Source organism: Malassezia sympodialis, genomic scaffold (assembly GCF_000349305.1).
Source record: "Malassezia sympodialis ATCC 42132 genomic scaffold, msy_sf_14, whole genome shotgun sequence".
In the NCBI taxonomy this organism is placed as follows: domain Eukaryota; kingdom Fungi; phylum Basidiomycota; class Malasseziomycetes; order Malasseziales; family Malasseziaceae; genus Malassezia; species Malassezia sympodialis.
In genome coordinates, this window is record NW_017387812.1 from 20,524 (window position 1) to 38,133 (window position 17,610).

Here is a 17,610-nt window from a genome sequence, read left to right on the forward strand (position 1 = left end):
CTCTACCGAATCGACCTCCTGCGCAGCGCATGCCTCCTCTGACTTGATATCTGAGCTCGTATGGGAGCTGGGGCTCGTGCGCTCGCACTGGGTCTTCTCGGGGTGCGTCTCGAGGCAGTGGGCCTCGTCGTCGCGCTGCGTCACGGGCAGCTTCGGGTCGCAGCTGCACTGCGCCTCGTACGCCTTGAGCTTGGCGCGCAGCTCCATCACGTAGTCGACTGTGTGCGAGATAATGCACAGCTTTTCGAGCACCATGTCCGACGCAATGCGTGCATGGATGTCGTCCATCTCCATCGGCGTGGCGCTCGCCTTTTTCAAGAGGCACTCGCGCGCCTTCTGGCGGCATGCAGGCACCGTGTTTTGCAGGCACACTAGGCGGTCGTTGATTTTCTCTCGCCGCCGGCGCTCAATGACCGAGTGGTCCGTCTTGCGGTGCAGCGCACGCGACGTGCGGGGCCGCTTCGGCGTGCGAGGCGGCTCGCCATCGGACTCGGGCTCGACACGCGCGGATGCTGCACGCCGCGGACGCCCGCTCGCGTACGCACAGGGGAGGCTCATCGTGGGACGCGGGCCTGGCGTGGGCCGTCGCCACCATGCGGCGGCCCAGTACCTTGCCAGTTGCACGCCCAGGCGCCTGGTGGCTATGCTGAGTCAGCCGCCCCCCGCGGCGCCGCGCTGACCAGCAGGGTCGTCACCGAACCAGTAGGTGTCGCACGCCCGGCGCACTGACACGTGCAGACATGTCCGGACGACAGGGCGGCAAGCTGAAACCGCTCAAGGCACCAAAGAAGACGAACAAGGAGCTGGACGAGGACGTACGTGCAGCGCGCTCACCGCAGGACCTTGCCTTCAAGCAGAAGCAAAAGGAAGAGGCCGCTGCGAAAAAGGCCGCCATTGAGAAGCTCAAGGGCAAGAAGAAGTAGCCTATGTAGGCGCTAATGCTCCCTGGCGCGCTGCGCCTGTGCACTCTGAAGAAGCGCATACATCGCATGTAGCCGCGGCATCGGCGCGTCATGCGCCTCGCCGAGACGGACGGCATTTCCCAGGATCGCCTCGAGCTCGAGGGGGCGGCCCGCGAGCCAGTCCTGCACCATGCTCGATAGGCTGCCGGTGTTGCGCTCCGTGCTGCGCAAAATGGCCTCGGGCGTCGCCAGCTTGTCCGGAAGTGCGCGGCCGAACACGCGCGGCGCCGCCTCGAGCACCTCGTGCATGCACGCCTCGATGTGCGCACGCAGAACGGGATCACGCACCATATCCGCGTTGCCGCGGCCGCCTGCGAGGACGCCCGAGACGTTCATCGATGCATTGATGCACAGCTTGTGCCAGCGCACCATCTGCAGGTGCAGAGCATCGTACACCTCGGCGTCCTTGATGCCGCCCCGCGTCAGCAGCTCGGCCATGGTACGTGCGCCCTCCTCGCCGCGCGCCAGGAGCGTGCGAGCAGCGTCGGTCTCGGCGCCCCCCCGCAGGTCCTCGACGTACGGCCCGAAACTAATGCGCGTCCAGCGGAACTGCGTGACGGTCGCGGGCCCCTCGAGCGCAGCGCTAATGACCGTCACTGCGCTGATAATCGGCGTGTGCGGGAAAGCGGCGCGGAACGGCCGCTCAACGTCGACGCCGTTCTGCACGAGCACCAGCGCAGTGCTGTCACGCACGACCGGCCGGACAAACTCGGCAGCGCCACCGTCCGTCGACAGCGCCTTGGTCGCAACGACGACATAGTCCCATGCATGTGGTGCGCCGCCAGCCGCATCGATCGACGCGTACACCTCGCGCGGCCGGAACGTGTAATCGCCAAACGAGTGCGTGCGCAGCTGCAGGCCGCCTTCACGCACCGCGTCATAGTTTGAGCGGCACACGAGCGATACATGCGCGCTCTCCGCATCAAAGCGGCTTGCATAAAAGCCGCCAACGGCGCCAGCCCCGACGACAAGGATGTGCACGGCCATGCCTGGCCTCGTGGCGCGGTGCCGGGGCCACATTGGAATGTAGGTGTGTAGTTCTACGGAGCCCTACTCCCGGAAAAAGTCGATGATCTCGCGCACAGCGAGCATGGACATGCCGCCCTTCGGGTAGCAGATGTACGTTGGATCGCGGTACGTCCCGAGCTTCTCGCGGAACTCGGTCTTGTTCTGCAGGCGCGTCTTTTCGGCGACGCCATTGTACACGCGCGAGAGCATCCGGAACGCCAGGCTGCTGAGCCCATGCACGGCCTCCACACGGGTCGCCGCGGCGGTGCCGAACGTGACGGCCGACGTGCCGAGCGTGTCCAGCGCGTGCAGAATCGTCATCTCGATCGTGCCGTTCGGCGCGTTGGGGAAGCTTATGGCCCACTTGACCTGCACGCCATGCACCGGCGCCAGCTGCGCAAGCACTACCAGCGCGCACACCTTCTTGTCGCTGTCGCGCGCCACGAAGTAGTGGCGGTGCTCCTGGTCAATCCACGGGCGCACATCGGTAAGGTGCACTTGCGTGCCGCGGCGGCTCTTCTGCCAGGCTTGGATGCATTCGTTGACCTCCTCCTGGAGCGCGCTCGGCACATTCTCGTGGAACGGCACCTCGTCAATGGACACGCCTAGCTTCTTCGTGTGGCGCATCTTGCGCTGGATCTCGTGATCGTGCTTCGCAGGGTTGTTGCGCACGTTGTCAATGCGCTGGTCCGCCGTGCACGTCAGTGAGCACCATCCAAAGCGGCCGCCCAGGATGTTCTCGATCGGTTCGCCGACCATCATCCACACGGGCTTGGCGTGCATCTCGGCGCGCACATACTCCAGGAAGCGCGACACAACACGCTCGTACTGACTCGAATCGCACAGCGGGTTCCCCATGACAAGGACGTAGCGCCGCATGCGGCAGTAGCCCACGGCGGCGCCCGTGTCGCTGTCGCGCCACACCTGCATGCGCGCATCCAGCCACGACGTGTTGGTCGAGTCGCCGTAGTTGGCAATGAGCTTGGTGAGCGGCTGCAGCTCCTTCTCCGGCGGCTCGACCGTGAGGAAACGCTGCGCAGAGGGTTGGCGCCACGGCGGAGGGTTCGTGCTTGCTTCGGGGTGGCGCAGCTCCAAGGTGTGTCGCGCGGGGAAGCTCTTCGGATCGCGGTAGAACAGCGAGGCCAGGCGGATGTCGTCCAGGTTCAGGTAGAGCATCACGAGGCGCTCCAGTCCGATACCGCAGCCCGCGTGCGGCGGCGCACCGAGACGGAAGCCCTCTAGGTACTCCTCGAGGCTCGCTGCATCCATGCCGAGACGCTTGATGTTCTCCTCCAGCACCTGCGGGTCGTGAATACGCTGACCACCCGTGCAAATCTCCTGGCCACGCACGAAAATATCAAACGAGTTCGTGCGGCGGTCGTCCTTCGGGTCGGGCATCGTGTAGAACGGCCGCGCACTGCGCGGGAACTTGTCGAGCACGTAGTAGTCCGTATGGTACTTTTCCTTAACGAGCTGTCCCAAGCGGATCTCGCCGCGCGTCGCCAGGTCCTCAAACTCGCTCGGCTCGCTGCCGTCCTCCTCGCGGTAGCCGGACTCTCGCAGCATACGCACACCCTCGGAAAAGGGCAGGACGAGCGTCTGCTCGAGCCACTGCAGGTCCGAGCTTGGGAAGTGGCGCTGCACCGCCCGCACCGACTCGGCACACTCGGTGCGCAGCACGGTAAAGATGTGCTTCAGCATGCCATCGATCATCGCAAGCGCATCGTAGTAGTGGTTCACCTCCATTTCCAGGTCGAGGCCCGTGTACTCTGTCATATGGCGCGCCGTATTCGAGTTCTCCGCGCGGAACACAGGGCCAATCTCAAACACGCGGCCCATGTCGGCAGCAATGCACATTTGCTTGTACAGCTGCGGGCTCTGCGCCAGGAACGCCATGCGCCCAAAGTAGCCCACCTGGAACACGCTGGCACCCGACTCGGACGCACCCCCCTGCAGCTTGGGCGTGTGGATCTCGGTGAACTTGCGGTCTTGGAGATACTGGCGGAACTCGCGGCCGATGGTCGACTGAATGTGGAACGTCGCCTGCATCGTCGGCGTGCGCAGATCGATCAAACGGTTCTTCAGACGCGTGCGCTGCGTAATGATCGGCGCATTGGTGTTTACCGAGCTCTTGATCGAGTGCTGATCGTGGTCCGAGTCCCCGTACGCCGATGAGTGATCGCCCTCGTTCTCGTCCAGATCACTGTGCTCCTCGAGACGGTTGTTCGAGGCACGCTCAGCGGCGTACACTGTGAACGGTAAGTTGTTCTCCACGTTCGACACCACATGCACATGCGTCAGGCGCATCTCCAGATGCGTCACATCGCACCCGGTGATCACCTCGTGCGGCCGCTGCAGCTGACCGCGTACGAGCACAATGGTCTCGGTGGGCAGGCGCTGCACCCAGTTCATCATGTGCGATGTGATGCCGGTGCCCTCCTCGCTCAGCACCGTCTGGAACGTCAATCCGTGCTCACGGAGCACCACAAACGCGAGGTGCGAGCTCATGTGGCGGATAACATGGACACGCGCCCGCAAACGCACTTCCTTTCCAAGCGCAGAGGTGCCCGCTGCATCGCCGCGCTGCACGGCTGCATTCAATGAGAGCAACTTGTCGAAATGCATCCACCCCTCCGGCTCGTCGTGGTACATACCCAGCTCGCCGTATCGGGAACGCTGCTCCTCCGTCTCCTTTATGCGCGCAATCTCCTCCGAGCAGCGCCGGCGCATCAGCAGGTCGCGCTGGAACGCCCGCTGCTCCGCGAGCTTCTGCTCCTGCCGCTCTTCGCGCAGCGACGCACTCGTAATCTCGCTTCGCGAAACCATACTCGAGTCTTCTGAAGGGGCGGCATTATCGTCGTCGCGGTTCCTTCCATGCCTCAGTACATGAAATAAGCGCTTAGAACGAGAGAATGCCGTCGCATCGCTGCCTTCAGAGCCCGATACGCTCATGTCGGACGTTAAAGCGAGCCCGGCCGCTGCCCGCGGCTTATCACCAGCACGTGACCGGGGACCGCGAAGCTTAGATCGGTGGCGCTGCCCCGAGAGCGCCATGCTGGTCCTTGCGCTGGTAGCGCGCGGCAGCGATGTCCTCGTCGAGTCGCATGACCCGGAACACGAGCGCTTTCTAGTACGTTGGCATGGCTCCACTGACACAGACTGCCGCCACCGCGATCCTCGCGAAGATCGACCCGGCCACGGCGCCGCGCCTCTCGTACGCCTACGAGCAGTGGCTCTTCCACTACATGGCGGACGACGACGGCCTCGTGTTCCTTGCTGTGGCAGACGCCGCAATGGGTCGTCGCGTGCCATTTGCGTTCCTTGCGGAAATGCAGAAGGCGTACCGCGCGACGCCCGGGGCGCCCGGCGCGTTTCAAGCGCCCCTCGATGCCCTGCGGCGCGAGTGCCACGCCGATCCCGACGCTGACCCCATCAAACGCGCACAGACCGAACTAGGCAGCGTCAAGGACGTCATCACACGCAATGTTGAGCAAATTTTGAGCCGCGGCGAGCAGATCGAGCTGCTGATGGACCGCACCGACTCGGCCGCCAGCCAAAGTCTCGCGTTCCGCCGCCGCGCGGTGAGCCTCCGTCGCGAAATGTGGTGGCGCAACACGCGCATACTTGCCCTTGTCGGCGTGTGCGCGCTGGCCCTTTTGCTGTTCCTATACCATGCTCTATTTTCATAGTCTATTCCAGAAGTGCCTCGGGCTGACGTGGCGCATGCTGTGGGGCCGCAGGCAACTCGATGCGCTTGGCTGCTGCCTGTGCCTCTGCAGGTGTTCCTGGCGCTGCCTGTGCCTCTGCGGGTCTTTCTGGCGCTGCCTGTGCCTCTGCGGGTCTTTCTGGCGCTGCCTGTGCCTCCAGCTGCAGGGCCGCGAGCTCCTCGGCCAGGTCGTCCGTATCCGCTGGTGGCGCCACCTGCATGGCCTCGTGCACCTCTTCCTGCGCATGGAGCGCGTCAGCCAGCCCGTCGACCACGGCATCAACACGCTCCGGCTGCAGCGCAGGGTCCGCGAGGATCGAGCGCAGCGTGCGCTCCGATGCCTCGTATGTGCGCAGAATAGCCGCATCGCCTGTCGCCTGCTCCATCTGCAGGAGGAGTGCGCTGATCGTCTCGAGAGCACCGACGCGCTTCGTCAACATATCCTCGAGCTGCTTCTTCGTGCGCAAGCACGATGTGGCCACGGTGCGTGGCGCCTTGGTGCGCACCGCGTCTGCTGCCTGAGCCTGTGCGCGCTCGATGCGGACACGCAGCTCGTCCACCTGGCGCGACAGCTGCGCGTGTGCCTGCTTCGTAGCATGAATCCCGCGCTCCTGCTCGCCAATGCCGCGCGCGTCGGCGCGGCCATACACCAGTTTGACCACGTCGCCATCGACAGCGATCGCGTGACGATCGCGCTCGAGATACGTGAGCAGCACGTCCAGATCCGTCTCGCCAAGACCCGGCACCATCTCGGCTACATGCGCTTGCAGCTCGGCGCGCGACACGACCGACTCAAACAGGGTGCGGTGGGCCGGCAGCGACGACAGGTACCGTTGCGCGGCGCGCTCCACGTTCGCAACGACGACCCACGCGCCCTGCACTGCGGGCCAAAGCGCCTCGTCTGACGTACTGTCATCCGACGCCGTGAGCCAACGCCACGCCGGCGCTCCGAGCGCGCGCACCGCGCGCGCGAGGCGACCAACGGACGACGCCCCATATTCGTCGACCCGTATCAATCGGCGCTGCCGCGCGAGCTCTTCCTGTGGTGAGTAGCGCACACGTACAACAACGACGGCTAGGCAAAGTGGGCGCCCTGCCGAATCCATGGCCCACCGATTCGGCATGTCGGCGTCGACGCGGAGGACGAGGGGCGTGCTCGGTCGGTCCCATTGTTCCCAGCATGCGCGCTCGAGCGTGGACGCCCACCACGCGAGGCGCTGCCGAAACGCACCCGTATTGCTGTGCCGCTGCCCGCTCATGTCCGCATAGAGCGACACGAGCTCGGACGTGCCCGCCTCGGGCAGCGCGGCGAGCTGCGCAGCGAGGGGCGGCGGCATAAGTGGAGGCAACGGCGAGCCTGGCGCGACCTACGCGCCTCGATGGCCTTTTGGAAGCCCGGCGCGCAGCGGCCCGGTACGTGGGGGCGACTGACGCAGCGAGTGACCTGGACCGCGGCGACGATGGCGCGCTGGACGCAGTCGCACTCGTGGGCAGCGGCGTTGAGCGCACGCGCCTGCCCGTACATCGCTACCGCCAGGCCCTGCTCGCGCTGGTCGAACGGTACCCTGTGGTGGTCGTGGTGGGCCACACGGGATGCGGCAAGACGACACGTACGTCCACGCACTCACACAGAAATCCCCCAGTTCTTGCTTGAAGCGGGATGGGCCGCCGAGCAGCGGCAGGTGGTATGTACGCAGCCGCGGCGCGTCGCAGCCTCGTCCGTCGCAGCGCGCGTCGCCGACGAAACGCACACCTGCCTGGGCGACGTGATCGGCTACGCGGTGCGCTTCGAGGACTGCACGCACCCTACGCGCACGCGCGTGCGGTACACGACGCCGGGCCTCCTCTTCCGCGAGTGCCTCAGCGACCCGCTGCTCTCGCGGTACAGCGTCATTATGGTCGACGAGGCACACGAGCGTGGCGCATACACGGACCTGCTCATCGCTCTTCTCCAGAAGATCCGGCGCAAGCGCCCGGACCTGCGCATGATTCTCGCGAGTGCGACGATGGACGCCGAGGCGTTTGCGCGCTACTTTGACGCGGCGCACGGCACGTCCGAGGCCGTCTCTACGATCCTCTCGATCGAGGGCCGCACCTTCCCTGTGGACGTGGCGTACACCGCCGCGCCGGTCCGCGACTATGTCGCGGCGGCGGTGGACGCCGTATGGGCGCTGCACATCGCCGAGCCCGCCGGCGACATTCTCGTGTTTCTCACCGGGCGCGACGATATTGATGCGACGCTGCAGGCGCTCGCGGACCGGCAGGCCCAGGCGCCACCGGGCGGTCTGCGCCTGCACCTGCTGCCCCTGTACGCCTCGCTTGCCCTCGACGAGCAGCGCGCGGCGCTGGCGCCCGCGCCACGCGGCACACGCAAAGTCGTCGTTGCCACGAACGTGGCCGAGACGAGTGTCACGATCGATGGCGTGCGCTTCGTCGTGGACGCCGGCCTCGTCAAGGTGCGCATGCGCGACCCTGCCACGGGCTTAGATACCCTCGCGACGCGCCCTACGTCGCGTGCCGCGGCCTTTCAGCGCGCAGGACGGGCGGGGCGCACGGCGCCGGGCAAGTGCTTGCGACTGTACCCTGCGTCGCAGCTCGCGCAGATGCCGGCGGCCGATACGCCGGAGCTTGTGCGGTGTGACCTGGCCATGTACCTGCTGCAGCTCAAGGCACTGGGCATCGACAACCTCGCGCGCTTTGAGTTTGTGCCGCCCGCCCCGCCCGCTGCGCACATGGCGCGGGCCCTGACGTTCCTAGCGAGTATGCAGGCGCTCGACGAGTATGGGCGCCTCTTGCCGCTAGGCGAGCAGCTGGCCGAGGCGCCGCTCGAGCCGATGATGGCGCGCGCCGTGCTTTGGGGGGCGCAGCGGGGCTGTGCGGACGAGCTCGTGACGATCGCCGCGATGCTCTCCGTGGCCACGCCGTTCTTGCACTCGGACCACCGCGCCGCCGACCCGCGTGCGGAGATTGCGCGCCGCAAGTTCGTCGCCGAGGAGGGCGATGCGCTCACCCTTCTCAACGTGTACGATGCGTTTGTCGATCCGCAGCAGGGCCGCTGCTCAGCGGCGTGGGCGGCGCGGCACGCGCTGAACTATGCGACGCTCAAGCGGGCGCAGGCAATCCGCGCCCAGCTCGCTCAGTACGTCACGCTGCACTGGCGCCTCCCGCTGCGCGCCTCGCACGATGCGACGCAGCTGCGCTACTGCCTCGCCGCTGGCTTTTTCCAGCAGACGGCGCAGTGGATGCCGGACGGCACGTTCCGCACACTACACGGCACGACGCTGCATGCGCATCCGTCGTCTGTGTACTTTACGCGCACCCCGCCCAGCCGCTGGGTCGTCTACACGGAGCTCGTGCACACAACGCAGCCAATGATCCGCGACGTGACAGCCGTGGACGAGGCATGGCTCCTGCAACTGGCGTACGTACACACAGCTCATGACAGGCCCCACTACTACGAGACGCGAAGGAAAGCATAACTATTTACCGGCCGCCACCACAGGCGCATCGCCGCCCTGGGCGACCGTTTTGGCGCCGGCCGTCTCGCTGCTCAGTCGCGCCTGCATGTGCGCCGTGCCCGAGAGGCCGCGCGCGAGATACTGGCGCAGCACACGGAAGCGCTTCATGCGCGTTGTATACTGTCCCGCGAGGCTGCGCGTCGCGAGCGGCAAAATCGTAGTGCGCTCACGCGTTGCAGACATGTGAATCGTCTCGAGGACGTGCCGCATCTCCGTATCGACGTCCTGGAACGACGCATGCGATACGTACATATCCACCGGGTTCTCTGCCGCGAGGCGCAGGCTACCGTCGCGGTCGGTCAGGTCGGCGCCCGCGCCCGCGCCGCGCCGGTCCGCTGTCGCCTTGCGCTTCTTGTCCTTGGCACCTGCAGACTGCTTCGCCGCAGCGATCGAGCGCTCCTTCTCTTCCAGGCGCGCGACAAAGGCGGGGTTCGTCGCCTTCTGCCACTCGAACAGAAGCACATCGTACGGCTGCGAGCGGCCTGCGACATTGCGCTTGGCGCCCATACTGTGCGACTTGCACGTTAGGGAGCGCGAGCACGGCAGGCCCTTGTTGTTGATGACACCGCACTGGCGGTCCAAGTCAATAGGGCCGCGGTTCTTCTTTCCGCCACCCAGGTTCTTGCGCCGCGCCTGCAAGGCGCCGGCATCGCCACTGGCACCCGCATCCTGGGACGCCGCCCGCAGCAGGCTGGGCGAGAGGCGGCCATCGGCCATGCCCTGCACCACCGCGCAGTTTTCTGTCGTCAGTAGGCGCTACGCACCTAGATGAAAGGCGTGCGCCTCACGAAGCACGGGCTTTTTGCACACCTCACACATAACGACGTCGACATCGTCATCGAGGGAGAAGCCGCCAAACTCGGTCACGTCGCGCTCGTCCACTTCCCACGGCCGCTGGTGCGTGTCCAGCGACGTCACAGGAGGACTGTGAGTCTGCTCAACGATCGCATCCCAGTCGAGCGCCTCGCTGGCGCCCGCCATCACTGCACTGTCGCCGGCCCAAGCGCTCGCTCGCTCGAGGCACGACACGCTGCGCCGCCGCGGCGAGTCGGCATCACGTGGTGTGGAGCTCCGCGACACGGCCGCTCTCAGACCGCCGCCATGGACGAAGCCCGCGTGCACTCGGCGGCTAACTGGCTCGTATGTCGCGGCACTAACGCAGCGTGATACCGCTTCAAATGCTTTTGAGCATGTACAGCATGGAGCGCACCAGCTGAGTGATGCGCTTCAAGAGTACGGGCCGCCGTTGCCGGAAGGCCTCTCCGACACGCTGCACTCTGCGTGGGAGAAGCTGCCGTCGTGGACAAGCCCGCCGCCACAGACGCCGCCTGTGCCAACCAAATCCTGGGTCGTCGTGCCTCGCGCCACCACAGTCGCGGCGGTGGCCGCCACCGCTGCGGCCGTCGGCCTGGGCCTCGTGCTCGTGCCGCGGGCTTATACGTACTGGACCTCATCGGCCCCGCTCCGTGGCGCCATCGCCGCGGACGGCGCACGCAACGAGGCTGTCATTGTGCTCGGTGGTGATACGCCACTCGGGCGCGCCCTCGTGCTGCATCTCGCTGCGCGCGAGCTTATTGTGCTCACGTCCGTGGCAACCAATGATGCGCGTGTGGACCTTGAGCGCGCCGTGCCGCCGGCCTCCCAGGGCTATGTGCGCGCCTTTGTGTGGGACGTAACGTCGGCCACCGAGAAAACCGAGTCGCAGTGGGTGCACACTGTGCACTCGACGCTGTGCCTGCGCTTCCCGCTAAACAGCCCCGGCGACCCGTACCCCAAGCCCGGCCAAAATGTGCGCCTCATTGGCGTTGTGAATACGCTCAGCTTCCTTGCAGATGTGCCGCACCATGCGCCGATGCTCGGCGGGGGGCCACTCCCGCAGCTCGGGCAGGACGACTTGGACCGCGCACTGCATCGTCACGTCACTGTGCCGCTCAGCATGCTCCGCCGCCTGCTCCAACTCGCGATCCCCTCGCCAAACCGCTCGCCCAGCGATGGACCAGCTCTCCTCGTCCATATCGTATCTATGCCCGGCAAAAAGCTGGGCGTGCGGGCGCGTGGCGCCGCCCATGTCGTGGCGCAGGCTGCGCAAGCCGGTTTTGAGACGATGCGCCGCGAGCATGTGCAGGGCGAGCGCGCACCGACTGCGACTGCAGGCCCCTCGCGCCCAGTGCACTGGACCACGTTCCGCGTCAGCACCGAGGCCAAGGTCCAGCTCGTTCTGCGCCAGGTCGCCGATACTCTCCTGCGCCAGCGCCAGCCGAGCACCTGGTGGTGGCCCGCGTGCCGCCGCGTGTATACATTTTCGGGGCCCTCTTGGTGGCGCGCGCTCTTCCATCGCTGGGGCAGTGCGTTGTGGCCGCGTCGGGCCTCGTCCTAGTTGAGGCTATATAGGGCGTCTATGGCGCCGAAGTGCTCGTCTCAACCGCCTGCAGTGGAATACGCACAAGCGTTTCTGGAACAGTCCGTGTGTCCAACGAGAGAGCCTGCTCCGTCGGATGCTGGTGCGCGGACGTGGCATCGGCTGCCGGATCAGCGTCGGATTTGGACATGGCCGCTGCGATTAGAGAGGCGCACGTACCTTGGGCCAATTGGATCGCTCGGAACACGCCTTGCCAGCTCGCCATCACAGACGCAATGGTCTGTCCACCTGTCACAAGTGTATCGACGCGCTCGCTCAGGTCCGTGAGCTCCTGCGCAAGACGCGCCGACTCGGCACGCAGATGCTGGAGGGCCTGCAATTCCGCCTGCTTGGCGGCTAGCCGGGCAGCGACCGAGCTCGATACGCCCCCTGCCCCTGGCGCCATAGACATGCGTGTGCGCGAGGCCTGAGAGGCCCGTGGCGCCATGCTCGCGCGGTGCGGGGCCGGCGGTGCCATGGTGTGCCAACCGTCGCGGTGCGGCGCGACGCGGTGGAGGCACTACGCTGCACGTGCACGAGGCGCCCCGGCGCTGCCCCACCGAGTGACTACGGCGATGGCCACGTCGGCGGCGTGTCGTGGCGCCGCCTACGAGCTGGCCTGCCTCCGCACGCTCGAGTCGTGGATGGGCATGAAGCTGCATCGTACCGGTGGTGCAGGTGATCGCGGCGTGGATCTTCGGGGATGGTGGGCGCCGGGGCCCAGCGGGGCCGATGCGTATCGCGTACTCGTGCAGTGCAAGGCGGAGAAGCGCCCGGTCGGCCCGGCCACTGTGCGCGAGCTCGAAGGCACCCTCCTGCGGGCAGGCTGGGTGGAGCAGCGTGCGCAGACGGCACCTGTGTCCCTGTTCGCCATACTGGCGAGTGCGTCTGGCTTTAGCAAGCAGACCCTTCTACATATGCGCTCTAGCCCACTGCCTATGCTCTTGATGCACTTGGCCGTGGATACTTCACAGGCGACGATGCCTCAGGTGCTGCCGTGCCAGGGCTTTGTGTGGAACGATGCCCTGGCCGGACGGCATGGGCTCCTGCGCGGCGACTACGAGGCCATATGGCATACTCGCGTCGAGTCGGCGCCAGTGCTCACGCTCTACCGGGGCGGGGTGCGCGTATGCTAGTGCGTCTGTAACGTATTTTTCATGGCGCCCGACCATAGTGCCGTCGGACCGGACTATGGCTCCGAGCAGAGCCGACTACATGGATGCCAGAGCGGCGAGACCCCATGGGCCTGCCTCACAGCCAGGTGCTGTGAGCATAGATATACGGTAAAACCGAGCAGCTCCGTGCGTTTGCCACACGGACCCGAGCGGGGCTCGTTTACTTGTCCGCGTTCGAGTTCATACGGCGCTTGCCACCGGGAGTGACCACGGCGTTGACGAAGCTGTGTGTAAGTCAATAATACATACCGGCGGTTGTACAGCATGCGCTTGTGGGCGCGGCCCTTGGGCGTCTTGGGCTTCTCCTGCTTCTCCACCTTGGGCGTTTGCGACTTGACCTTACCGGCACGAGCGAGCGATCCGTGGACCTTACCCATCTTGCTGCCAAGCTGTTAGTTTCCGTCCAAGAAGCGCCAGGGCGGCGGCGGCGCTACACACCTTGCGAATGTGGTTGGAGCGGAACGGCGCGCGGCCCTCGCAGGGGAAAAGGCTCGCGGCCGGCGGCCTGCTTTGATCACGTGCTACGTCAAAACTATGAGTACCACGTGACCTCGAAGAAGACGGACGGCGAGGCGAGCCGGCGCCTGCTAGCGGCTCCGTCTACTACCTGCGCCTACCTCATCATGATCATTTCGAAGGAGAACCGCCGCACCATTTACATGGCCCTGTTCCAGGAGGGTGTGCTCGTCGCCCCCAAGAACTTTGAGATCAAGCACCCTAACCTGGACGTGCCTAACCTCGAGGTCGTGAAGGCCATGCAGTCGCTGACGTCGAAGGGCTTCGTGCACACGCAGTTCAGCTGGCAGTGGTACTACTACGTGCTCACCGACGAGGGTCTCGAGTACCTCCGTGAGTACCTGCACCTCCCCTCGGAGATTGTGCCCAACACGCACAAGCGCCCGGCCCGTCCCCAGCGTGCCGTGGTCGGTGACCGCGACGGCTTCCGCGGCGGCCGCGCCGGTGGCGACCGCGAGTACCGCCGCCGTGGCGACTTTGAGAAGAAGGACGATGCGCCCAGTGGTGGCTTCCAGCCCCGCTTCGGCCGCCGCGAGTAAGTGCGGCTCTCCTGGACCTGTGTGGTGTAGAGGCGGCCTAGGCCGCTCGTCTTAGCGCACGGTCTCTGCAGACTGAGCGTACCAAACCCCGCCCCTTGGTTGGCACGCGATTCGAGCCCGTCTCTATTTGATCGCGTCGAGCTGGCGCTCTTAGCCATCATCGGGTCCCAAAATACCTACTATAGATGAATCACTTGCGGTGTGCACACGCTCGTGCCTCGCGTGGATGTCATTAGTCAGCTCCTGGCGTGGCCTTCGTCGGCCGCCGCCGTTTCGTCTTGTCCAAGATCATGGGTCTGTTTGGTGGCAGTTCGAGCGCGGCGGCACCGGCAGCGTCATCGGCGCAGCTTGAGGCGGCCACAGCCGAGGTACGTGAGCGTACCATGCTAATGCTTGCAGCTTGATATGATCACGGATGTGTTCAACCGGCTCGTTTCGGCGTGCCACACCAAGTGCATTAGCGACCGCTACGCCGAGGCTGACCTGAACAAGGGCGAGAGCGTATGTGTGGACCGGTACGTGCTAGGGCGCCGCTGACGGTAGTTGCGTCAGCAAGTTCTTCGCCGTGAACGCCAAAGTGGGCGAGCACATGCAGGCCATGGGCCAGGCCGCCGGCGCCGCGAACGGCGGCCGCATGTTCGGCTAAAGACTACTAGCTCTATAGATGTGGTGCATGCCTACTACCTGGCACCTTGCTATTGCGTCCGCCTCACTAGCGGCCCTGCCCGGCGGCTTGGCAGGCGCCGCTGGAGCCGCGGAGCGACATAATCCCAAAAATGCCAGTGTACCATTGGGTGGAGCAAATCACAGCCACGCGGGCGATTTGCGCCTTGCCGCGGAAAACTGGAACGCCCCAGCCTAGCTCCGGCCGCCTAGCCCCCTTCGACGTCCCCATGGTGCAAGGCATCTCGGTACTGGTAGGCACTGTGACTGCGATGGCCGCATGTGCGTGGGCCGTGCCGACGGCCACGGCGCCGATCAAGGCTACGCCGACCGTCTCGGCCCACGGCCTGCGCGTCCCGATCCGCGTCAACAAGCAGGCGAAGCACCCTCGCAACAAGCGCATGCAGCCGTCCGAGCTGGTAGACTGGCTCGATCAAGAAACTTCCAAGCTGCGCGTGAAGTATACGCACCCCAAGGACCGCCATTCCTCGCACAACAAGCGCCAGCAGGTGGGACTTGGCGACTCGGGCGCGGATAGCTATTACTTTGCACCTATCGGTATCGGAACGCCCCTCAAGACGATGGATGTAGTACTGGACACGGGATCTGCGGACTTTTGGGTCGCGGATGCCGCCTGCACCACCGCGCAAAATTGTCCGTCCGCGATGGTCAAGTACGATGCGTCCAAGAGCAGCACGTACCACGACACCAATACGCCGTTCCAGGTCCAGTACGGCACTGGTGCCGTCAAAGGCACGCTGGCCACGGACGCCATATCGCTTGCCGACTTCAACATCTCGTCCGTCTCGTTCGGACAGGCATCGCACCTGGCCAAAAACACGATCCGTCCGCCCGCCTCGGGTATCATGGGTATGGGCTTCGACACGCTTTCGACCACCGGCACGATGCCGTTCTGGCAGATCCTGACGGAGCGCCACATGCTGCATGACTACCTCTTCTCGTTCCAACTCACGACGAACTTTGGGTCTGTCAAGTCCGCGAACGAGATCAACGCTGGTGGTGTCTTTACGCTGGGTGTCCTTGACTCGCAGCAGTATTCGGGCGACTTGACATGGGTGCCGCTGGCGCAGGGGTACGGCCCGAATGGCCTGGGGTACTGGGCCGTCGACATTGACCAGATGATGGTGAATGGCCAGCAGATCAGCATGGGCAACATGGGCGTCGCTGCGATTGATACCGGCACGACGCTGATCGGCGGCCCGCAGCGTCTCGTGGAGCAGATCCACTCGATCATCCCTGGCGCGCGCCCGCTGCCCCAGTCGTCGCAGTACTATACATTCCCGTGCAAGCAAACGTTCGAGGTCGAGTTTGTGTTTGGTGGGCGCTCGTTCAAGCTATCGAACGACGACCTGAACCTGGGCCCAGCGTCGACGTTTGGCAGCAGCTGTGTGAGTGCGATCTTCGTGAGCCCGACGAACTCGGCGCGTATGCCCGCGTGGATCGTCGGTGACTCGTTCCTCAAAACTGTGTTTACGGCCTTTGGTTCGTCGCCGCCGAGTGTCGGCTTTGCAGACCTGCCCAAGGGCGGCGCCCAGTCGCTCTCTCTCACGAGCGTGCCGATGCCGTCGGGCGAGTCGAGTGTGAGTGAGAACCCGTTTGACGGCGGCGACGGCGGCGGGCCACTGGGTGGTGGCGGCGGTGGCGGTAGCTTCGCCAGACCCGAGCCCAACACGGACAAGTCGTGGCAGACCGCCTCGGTCCAGGTGCCTGACCACTTGCAGCCGCTGAGCCCCGCGGGCGGCGGGCTTCGCGGTAGCGCGCGCGGCGGACCGGTCCCAGTACGGGGTGCCGTCTGTGTCGGCCTCGGCCTTGTGGTGGTAGCTGCGGCGTTGCTGTAGCGCTATATGTACTCTGTAGATAGCTCAAGACACTCAAGATAGGGGTCCTTATAGTTCCGTGTGGGCGACGGGCGGCGCGAGCACCTCGCTGAGCTGCGCGCGCTTCTGCGCATCGAGGTGTGGCAGCACGACGTGGAACTCGACGAACAGGTCGCCGTGCGTGCGGCCCCCGGCCTGTTCGCGCTCGTCGACGGGAATCGGCATGCCCTCGTCTTCCACACGCAGCACGAACCCGGGCTGCGTCACGTCCGCGCGGCGGAGACGCACCGTGTGCCCGTCGTAGTGCTGGAATGTGCGGTCAAAGCCGAGGAGGGCCTCGTGGAGCGACAGGGCCTCGGTCGTGTACAGGTTGTGGCCGAGGCGGCGCAGGTCGCCGGGGCCCGCCTCGGACGTGACCTTGACAACGACGTCGCCGGGATCCGTGTCCGGGCTCTGGTCGCCCATCTCCTCGAGGACGTACTCGAAGCCCTCGCGCGCGCCGGCCTCGACCTCGACCTCGATGTCCGTCTTGTCCTGCAGCACGCGCTCGCCGCGGCAGCGCCCGCACTGTTTTGCGATCGTGCGGCCGGCACCGTGGCAGTGGGGGCACTGCATCTGGACATTGGTCACGAAGCCCGGCATGATCTGCTGCCGCAGGACCTGCACGCCGCGGCCGTGGCACTGCGAGCACGTGTGGATGTGCGCCGGCGAGTGAGCGCCGGAGCCGAAGCAGGCGGGGCACACGACCATGCGCTCGTGCTCAATCGTGAACGAGCGGCCGTTATAGACGTCGGAGAGAGGCACGGACGCCTGGTATATTTTGGTGGGGCCCTTGGCGGTCGTTTCCTGGGCGCCGCCGCCAAAGAACTGGCGGAAGAGGTCGAGCGGGTCCTGGTGCCCGCTCTCCTTTTTGTTCTGGTGCTGCTGCGCCGCCTCGGCGCCGTAGCGGTCGTAGATCGAGCGCAGCTCAGGGTCGCTGAGCGTCTGGTACGCCTCGGTGAGCTCCATGAACTCGTCCGCACGGTCGGGGTGCTTGTCGGGGTGGATGTGCCGGGCCTTCTTGCGGTACGCCGACTTGATGTCGCGCTCGGAGGCATGCCGCGACACGCCCAGCACGTCGTACCAGTCGCGTGCTGCCGCCACGAGCAGCGGCACGACAATGAGCAGCACGGCGAGGAGCGCGGGCGTCTGGACGCGTGCGAGCATGGCGGAGCGTCGTGGCAGCGAGCGACGTGTCGCGGCACGTGCCGGACGATCGCCTCCACGCCGCCGCCGCGACGGGTCACG

General features: G+C 65.6%; 12 protein-coding genes and 1 pseudogene across 13 annotated transcripts; 6 read left to right on the top strand and 7 right to left on the bottom strand.

Annotated features, from left to right (window-relative positions):
• Positions 1–935: 935 nt before the first annotated feature.
• MSY001_2767 (uncharacterized protein) lies at positions 936–1,949 on the bottom strand (the record flags this gene model as incomplete). The annotated part of the gene is made up of 1 exon (XM_018884634.1): positions 936–1,949. The coding sequence occupies one exon, from the start codon at positions 1,947–1,949 to the stop codon at positions 936–938; it is 1,014 nt and encodes a 337-aa protein (XP_018741274.1).
• A 63-nt stretch (positions 1,950–2,012) lies between these two features.
• On the bottom strand, positions 2,013–5,024 carry MSY001_2768 (uncharacterized protein; the record flags this gene model as incomplete). Its single annotated transcript, XM_018884635.1, has 1 exon — positions 2,013–5,024. One exon carries the CDS (start codon positions 5,022–5,024, stop codon positions 2,013–2,015), a length of 3,012 nt encoding a protein of 1,003 aa, XP_018741275.1.
• On the top strand, positions 5,023–5,659 carry MSY001_2769 (uncharacterized protein; the record flags this gene model as incomplete). The annotated part of the gene is made up of 2 exons (XM_018884636.1): positions 5,023–5,100; positions 5,129–5,659. 2 exons carry the CDS (start codon positions 5,023–5,025, stop codon positions 5,657–5,659), a joined length of 609 nt encoding a protein of 202 aa, XP_018741276.1.
• Position 5,660: 1 nt separating this feature from the next.
• On the bottom strand, positions 5,661–7,013 carry MSY001_2770 (uncharacterized protein; the record flags this gene model as incomplete). The annotated part of the gene is made up of 1 exon (XM_018884637.1): positions 5,661–7,013. The coding sequence occupies one exon, from the start codon at positions 7,011–7,013 to the stop codon at positions 5,661–5,663; it is 1,353 nt and encodes a 450-aa protein (XP_018741277.1).
• Positions 7,014–7,336: 323 nt separating this feature from the next.
• MSY001_2771 (uncharacterized protein) lies at positions 7,337–9,155 on the top strand (the record flags this gene model as incomplete). The annotated part of the gene is made up of 2 exons (XM_018884638.1): positions 7,337–7,361; positions 7,390–9,155. 2 exons carry the CDS (start codon positions 7,337–7,339, stop codon positions 9,153–9,155), a joined length of 1,791 nt encoding a protein of 596 aa, XP_018741278.1.
• Positions 9,156–10,175, bottom strand: MSY001_2772 (uncharacterized protein; the record flags this gene model as incomplete). Its single annotated transcript, XM_018884639.1, has 2 exons — positions 9,156–9,934; positions 9,959–10,175. 2 exons carry the CDS (start codon positions 10,173–10,175, stop codon positions 9,156–9,158), a joined length of 996 nt encoding a protein of 331 aa, XP_018741279.1.
• Positions 10,176–10,295: 120 nt separating this feature from the next.
• MSY001_2773 (uncharacterized protein) lies at positions 10,296–11,571 on the top strand (the record flags this gene model as incomplete). Its single annotated transcript, XM_018884640.1, has 2 exons — positions 10,296–10,334; positions 10,393–11,571. The coding sequence occupies 2 exons, from the start codon at positions 10,296–10,298 to the stop codon at positions 11,569–11,571; spliced, it is 1,218 nt and encodes a 405-aa protein (XP_018741280.1).
• A 41-nt stretch (positions 11,572–11,612) lies between these two features.
• MSY001_2774 (uncharacterized protein) lies at positions 11,613–12,070 on the bottom strand (the record flags this gene model as incomplete). Its single annotated transcript, XM_018884641.1, has 3 exons — positions 11,613–11,646; positions 11,670–11,748; positions 11,773–12,070. The coding sequence occupies 3 exons, from the start codon at positions 12,068–12,070 to the stop codon at positions 11,613–11,615; spliced, it is 411 nt and encodes a 136-aa protein (XP_018741281.1).
• Positions 12,071–12,927: 857 nt separating this feature from the next.
• On the bottom strand, positions 12,928–13,144 carry MSY001_2775 (uncharacterized protein; the record flags this gene model as incomplete). The annotated part of the gene is made up of 2 exons (XM_018884643.1): positions 12,928–12,991; positions 13,017–13,144. The coding sequence occupies 2 exons, from the start codon at positions 13,142–13,144 to the stop codon at positions 12,928–12,930; spliced, it is 192 nt and encodes a 63-aa protein (XP_018741282.1).
• Positions 13,145–13,390: 246 nt separating this feature from the next.
• MSY001_2776 lies at positions 13,391–13,863 on the top strand (annotated as a pseudogene). The gene is given in 2 exon segments: positions 13,391–13,818; positions 13,824–13,863. Coding segments are annotated over 2 exon segments (468 nt in total).
• A 364-nt stretch (positions 13,864–14,227) lies between these two features.
• Positions 14,228–14,468, top strand: MSY001_2777 (uncharacterized protein; the record flags this gene model as incomplete). The annotated part of the gene is made up of 2 exons (XM_018884644.1): positions 14,228–14,337; positions 14,366–14,468. 2 exons carry the CDS (start codon positions 14,228–14,230, stop codon positions 14,466–14,468), a joined length of 213 nt encoding a protein of 70 aa, XP_018741283.1.
• A 247-nt stretch (positions 14,469–14,715) lies between these two features.
• PGA3 (Aspartyl protease-like protein, predicted to be GPI anchored) lies at positions 14,716–16,344 on the top strand (the record flags this gene model as incomplete). The annotated part of the gene is made up of 1 exon (XM_018884645.1): positions 14,716–16,344. The coding sequence occupies one exon, from the start codon at positions 14,716–14,718 to the stop codon at positions 16,342–16,344; it is 1,629 nt and encodes a 542-aa protein (XP_018741284.1).
• Positions 16,345–16,392: 48 nt separating this feature from the next.
• Positions 16,393–17,529, bottom strand: MSY001_2779 (uncharacterized protein; the record flags this gene model as incomplete). Its single annotated transcript, XM_018884646.1, has 1 exon — positions 16,393–17,529. One exon carries the CDS (start codon positions 17,527–17,529, stop codon positions 16,393–16,395), a length of 1,137 nt encoding a protein of 378 aa, XP_018741285.1.
• Between the last annotated feature and the right edge of the window lie 81 nt (positions 17,530–17,610).